General features: G+C 38.4%; 1 protein-coding gene across 3 annotated transcripts in view; it reads left to right on the plus strand.

Annotated features, from left to right (window-relative positions):
* The window catches only part of PGM5 (phosphoglucomutase 5), a 124,915-nt gene extending 122,966 nt beyond the window's left edge, over positions 1–1,949 (plus strand). For all 3 annotated transcript variants that reach the window (XM_025202955.1, XM_025202956.1, XM_025202957.1), the window contains one exon: positions 414–1,949. In XM_025202955.1, coding sequence (XP_025058740.1) covers positions 414–503 — 90 coding nt within the window. In that variant the 3' untranslated portion in view covers positions 504–1,949. The remainder of the gene's footprint in view (positions 1–413) is intronic.
* Positions 1,950–6,704: the final 4,755 nt, after the last annotated feature.

The raw sequence follows: 6,704 nt of genomic DNA on the forward strand, positions 1-6,704 counted from the left end.
CTGGTACAGTTGCATGTGATTTTAGCCATATGAATATTTTGATGAGTCTTGCTAAGTTCCTTGCTTCAGTATTTTGACGCACTGAATTCTAGAGGTGAACCATGCAGTGTGTGAAAATACCATTTATATAGTTTCAACTCTACGCCCAAAAATTATTCCAAGTTTGTGACTCTAGGTGGTTTTGTATTGCAATTTTCACAAACAAATCCACAATTACTCTTGTGTTTTGACATTATCAATATGATAGCTGGTATCTGTTCTTTCTGCATACTTACTGTATTTGAAGTATAAAGTTTCACAGGGTGTTCCTTAATGCTGTTCCCAAGACAGAAAAATTAATAACAGGTATCTAAAATCATGTGTTTCTCAACTTTTCTCCTTAACATAGTTTATTTGTGTTTCATCTCTTCTAGGCTGTGCTGAGTCCTCTCATAGCAATCGCACTGAAAATATCTCAGATCCATGAAAGGACGGGACGTAAGGGACCGACCGTCATCACCTGAACTCACAAAGCATCATTAACCCAGGGCCAAAAGAGAAAGGGCAAGGAAGAGGGATAACCTTGCTGAAACATGTTAACTGTTTGTGCCTTGTATGACTTAAAATGTTTTAGGAAATGGGAGAGGGGTGGGAATAAAAATTCAATATAATTTTGATCATATTCAGATGCATTGATCTCCAAAGATAATATTGTATTGACTTCTATATTATAGCAGCCATATCTTTCTTTGAAACAAAAATAACCAAAGAAGAAGCCCCCAGCCTTTGAACTAGTATGACAGAAAGGGTTGACTTTCTGTATTGTCTTTATCCTTTGAGTGAGAAGGGTAAGAATGATTTTGAGCTAGGCAGATGAGGAAAGGGATTACAATACAGGCATGTGTTTGGTGAATGTCATTTGTAGTTCTTGTCACCTCTTGCTGGTCTGCAAAGAAATCTTTAGGCTGTCTGAGTTCCAGGGGCAGTATATTGAGCTTTCCAGAGGATGCATTTTCTAACTTTGTTCCACTTTTTCCTTACCTATCTATAACCTGGCTCACAAATTAACACTGATAGCAATGCTGTGTATATACCTGCATACTCTCTCAGTGAAAGGTGCCATTGCTTTCCTTAATTTCTGTTTGGAACTGTATCAGTGTGACTTATGTCTCTCACTAGACTTTCCTGAATTTAAGTCTTTTCTTTTTAAGGAGAGTAATTATTGTTTTGGAAGTCAAAATAGGTTGAAGAAGTCTCCTTCTGTTAATATGTTAGTCATGGGAGCCTCTGCTGCCTTTTGCAATATTTCTCATGATTGCGTGCATATCATAGCAGTGCTCACTGTGCTTTGAGGGAAATTGCTACAAGTTTAGTATATTTCTCATAAATGGATTATCATGGAAATGTTATAAAGGTTTTGAAATCCATTTCATGGGATATTCACTCATGTTCCACTTATCAGGAATAGGTATCTAATGAAGAGGTAATAAAAACAAACATTAATTAATTAAATGAAAATACATGACTAACCTTGTTGGGCTCAGATTCCATTATATTTGTTGTGACAGAAGCTCATGGAATAAAGAGTTGTGAAGGGGAATAGGAGGAGAAAGACCCAGCACAAAGCAGAGAAGTAGGCATAGACTTGTGCTTTTACTGCTTGTGAAATTACACTGCAGCTCTCACCACGGTATCTGGCTTTGTTCTGAACAAGAACACAAACACTTTGTGCATGTGACTTGTTTGAATGTTTTGCTTCCTTGGGAACAGAGTGTGATCACTTGTCATACATAACATTTGTCAAAGGCTTAGTGCAATTTGACTCTTTGCAGCATGTTATCTCATTGTGATTGTCGATATTTTAATGCAATTTAGATTATGTTGCAGTGAAGGAAATTGTTTTGGTCTCTTTCAGCACTTCTGTCAAAAATTGCTCTGACATTTAGTATCTAATAAAGTGGAATGCCAGATTTCTGTCTTAATACCTGATTGTGGACAGGACACACTGCACTTCCATGCATACTCATAAAACCGCCTTTAATAGAAATACATTAAATGCTTAATTGACTATAAATAGAGGAAACATTGATGTTTTTAACGCAGTATTTTTCTACAGTATTATTAAATATTTGTAGAAGTCAAAAGAGATTCTCTGGCTTCAGTTAATTTTGGAAGGCATTATGGAAGGCATCAGAAGGCCCTTGCATCTTCACTACTTATCTTTAAAACCTGCATTTTACCTAGGCCCACTTTACACTGCTTCCTGTTCCTCCACTGTTATTTTAGACTATTCAGACTTATGCAGCTGCAGGTGCACCTCTCTAGACTCTAAGAGAAATTTCCATTCAAAATGCTGTCCCTTTGCACTAGTCACATTTCAGCAAATCCTGTCAAGACCTGTGCAAGCATTTTTTAAACTTCACAACATAACGACATGGCCTCAGATAATTAAATAATTCTTGAGGTGATTGCCTGATGGAGGTGAGTTTGAATAGAAAGCTCTCCATTTTCTAAGCCTCTACAAATTCAGATTGCTACAAACATGATGTACTGTGCCCAAATCCCATAAAAAAAGACAGAGAAAAGCCTCCTGAAGAAAAGATAAATCAACCATCGACCAAAAATTACAAAAGTCAGTTTGAATTGTTGCCTATACAGTGGGTACGTCTACGTGAGATGCTAACTGCGCAGTAGCCCACTAACACTGTGAAGTAGCTCATCAAAGCATGGACAGCGCTAATACGCTACTGCGCAGCAGCATCACTAAAAAGGCGGTCACTGGCACTTCTGCACATTAACTGGTTACTGCACATTTATTTAGTACTTGCTTATACAAGTACTAAATTAAATGTAAAGTAACTACTGTGCATTAATGAACATGTAGACATGCTCACATATAAGAAATTTCTTAAAAGCTGACTGCTGAAAAAGGAAGAGCTACTGACAAAGAGAAGGGAAAAAAAGAGAGCTCCTGGAGTCTAAGAAGGGAAAACACTAAGAGACTTTTGTGAAAAGTTGACCAAGGTCGGGAGTGGGATCTCAGGAACAAAGAAATGGAGGCCAGAGAAAAAGAGATGAAGGAGGCTTGGAAATGAGCTTCTGTTTCCAGCTGGTAAGAGAGAAGGAGCAATCCAAGGGAGGGTGGGTGGATAAAATAAAATAGCTAGCAAGTATGATAGCATGGAAAAATATGTAGGGGATGGAAAGGGAAAGGCAGAAGGGAGGAAAGATATGGGAGGGAGATAGAGAACAAGAACTCTTAAGTAGGGTATAACAGAAAAAAGGCCAGTTAGCCAAAAATATGTTTCTGTGTTCATTGTATATCATTGTGTTATCTTATTGTGTTATTTCTGGTGCCCTTAATTTTATTGACATTACCCAATAATAACTGCCCTGTACTCACTGAAGACTCAATAGCAAGCTTAAATATTTTTAAGACTACACACTGGTGGCTTCTGGCATCAAATAATTTTCCTCAGGCACTAAGCTGACAAAGGAGCCTTTTTTTAATATTAAAAGAACTCTGAATGTTGGAAATATCTGCAGAGGACTAGCCCTGCACAAAGCAACTCAGGTGTGGGTATGCAGGAGAAGCTTACCCTCCACTTGCTGCCAGCACCCATTTTTCAGCCATAGCAACCCCATGTGGCTCATGCAAACCTCTGTAGTCTCTCTCTGCACCCCAAGTCACTGCCCACAATTATAAAAGGATTTACCTGTGAGCATGAGTAAATGAACACAAAAGATGCACAGCTCTCTGATGAGATTAGTGACAGGGTGGAAATCATTACAGGACTGCTGTTTGTGAGAGTTTGAATAAAAGGCTCTATTCTGTTCTGAATCCTGGTTTTGAATATTTATATCTTTTCAATAAAAGAAAAAAGCATCCTTTTAATCTAAAAGTTCCCATATTTAGTCATGCTGATGATGAATTTGTTTTGGAAAGTCTAAGCAAAATGTGGGTTCTGCCATTTTAAGTCTTTTTTTCACTTTAAAAGGATTGTTGATTTTTTTTCTCAAAACTAATCACCCACATCGTTTTCCAGTAAGCTCATAATTACCCATTAACTATATCTGAAATAACATATATTGAGCAAGATATTACCTCCTACCTTAAACCTTCCTCACGTCTCTCCTTCCCTCCTTATATGTCAAATCCCTTCTTGTGCTACTGTACTTTGAATCAAAAACTTTGATCTCACATTTAATTTAGTACAGAGGTTCCTGAGTCCTTAATACTTGCAAAGGCCTGGATTTGATGTGGGCACAGAAAGGCTGTGAAAGTTCCTGAACCCTTTTTTGTATTTCCTGTAACACAATAGGGGAGAGTTCAGAACCTTCATTTTTACCCAAATCCAGCCAAGCAAGTTGCTTCCAGTTCTTCAGGGAAATGCCTTTTTCTGCATTACAAGGCTGGTATGAAAAGACAGGCAGGTATTATACCCTCATATATTGTGGGGCTATGTACCTTGAGCACGAATTTCCCAAGGGAGCCACAGCTTTATGGAGCTTTTTTTCCTAACAGGAGTCCTCTTCTGTTGTGTAAACATAAGTAAAAATCAGTAAAAATATGTCTTTGTCTCTGGAGTCAGCAATTATGGTTCTGTTTGCACCCAGAGAGAAGACCTGTTGAGTAAGCGGGGGACTGTCTAAAGCAACCACTTTTCTAAGAAGTCTCTCATTGTACAACTTATTTCCAAAGCAGTTAGTTTCCTCCATTCTTCTTCCTTTCTCTTCTTCAGTATGTACAGGCATTTAGAAAAAAAACCTTTTGCTATGTATCCTCTTTAATTTGTCTCTGTCTCTCCCTGTATGGAGATAATATCCTGCTATTGCATTCGGTTTGTTCATTTTCTTCTCTCTTTCTCTTTCTTTCCCTCTTTCTTTCTCCCATTGTTTTGCCTTTCTGTCTCATTACTCTACTCTGTATGTCATTTCCTGTGTGCTTATTTCAACTGTTAACTTGGTTCCCTTTCCTCTCTCCTTTTTCACAAACTCTCTCTTTTTCAGTTTCTTCCATCTCCAAAGAAAATGTTTCCCAAGCCCTATTTCTTTGTTGTAATCACATTCCCACTTCCCATTCCATTTCCAACAAGGGGGGGCGGTGTTAATATTTCTAATGCTGCCAAAATAAAATATAATTCTCAAGAGAAGAGAACTGAGTTTTCCATTGATTTTTCTCCAGGTTTTGAATTTCTGCATTGATTTGTAGTTAGGCCTTCTATGATCTGTAAGTGTAAAGAAAGATTGATAAAGGTTCCTAATCCTGCTTCCATCAAAATAAAAAGTAAAATCCCAATTACATTTAAAAGTGCAGAGTCATGTTCAAATAAAGCCATAACAAAAGCTAAGGCCAATGATGAAGAACTGCCATTACATGATAAATTGTCTGTGGGCGCATATCCATACGTGCATATTAATATGACACAATGAACTCCGGTGCTTATCATGCCAAAGTTTATTATTCCTGGGCTCTGTGTTTACACATACACTCAGGACCACAGCATGTTGAGCTGGGTGGGAGCAGCCCCAGCTGACATGGGACCCAGGGGGTCAGCCTGCCAACTGTCTGCTCCAACCTGACTCAACAGGCTGCAAAGGGGCTGCCTGGGGCACAAGGGGGCTCCAATGCACTGCAACCCCCACACTGAAGAACCCTCGTGCCCCAGCGAGGCAGGGCAGCATCTACATGTGTGCTGCTGCAGAGTACCCCTGCAACAGGATAGTACTTGTATTTACAAGTGCTACCTAGTACTGTACTCCACTGTGCTGTGGAGTTTATTAGTTTACTTCAGCCTCATAGCCCTGCACATGTAGATGCTTAGACATTTACTATGCAGCTAATTAGTCTACTGCACAGTAAACATCTCCTGTAGATGTGCCCTGTGGTCTTGTAACACATCAGTGGAAGCTGCTAGCCATACAACTGTGAAGATTAATGCTTAGAGAACTGGCTCATCAAAGGCTTTTTTTTCCTTTAGTAAAGCAATCAGAATTACTCTGTGATGATTTCTACTGCGTACCCATGCTTTCTTCACCAGTGTATAACAGCTATTGAGTTCAGATTGTGTGCTATGTGTTCATCCTGAAGCATAGAAACCCCATTTCTAGGCCAAACAAATTCCATTTTGTTTAAATATAAAATTTATTGAAATAAAAAAGATGGCTTCAATTCAACATTAAAATATCAGTTATTAACAGCACAAAGTAAACAGGTTAGCTTCAAATATTTACCGTACAAAACACTCAGATTACTACAAATAACATAAAACAACTCCTAACTAATGAATTAACATTTTCCCCAGGTCAACAGATGCTAATAGAAATGGTTTGGGACTTGCAGCCTAAACTCCTTATGAGATGCAAAGATGAAAAATAAATATAGGATCATGAAGCAGCAACATTTACACTTATCCTGCAGTGTACGAAGTGGCTTCGGTACCCTAGCAGCTACGTCAACTAGGTACAGTACAGTACTAGGTGTCTCAAGGGAGTTTTGTTACAATACCTCCATAGGCTACCAAGCAAGCAGAAAAACAAATACTGAGCATGAGAAGGAAATAACCAGTTGGATTTTTCATACAAAATATCTTTCATAAACAGATCATCTAGAAACATTAAACAGTGTAAAGCATTAAGCAGTGTGTTCTTTACAGCGTAGTGCATTTTTTTAGGCAGCAAGTCAATTTGTCATTCGGCTTGAGAGATGAGTTGACCATTACTTG

The sequence above is a fragment of the Alligator sinensis genome, unplaced genomic scaffold (genome assembly GCF_000455745.1).
Source record: "Alligator sinensis unplaced genomic scaffold, ASM45574v1 scaffold308_1, whole genome shotgun sequence".
Classification (NCBI taxonomy): domain Eukaryota; kingdom Metazoa; phylum Chordata; order Crocodylia; family Alligatoridae; genus Alligator; species Alligator sinensis.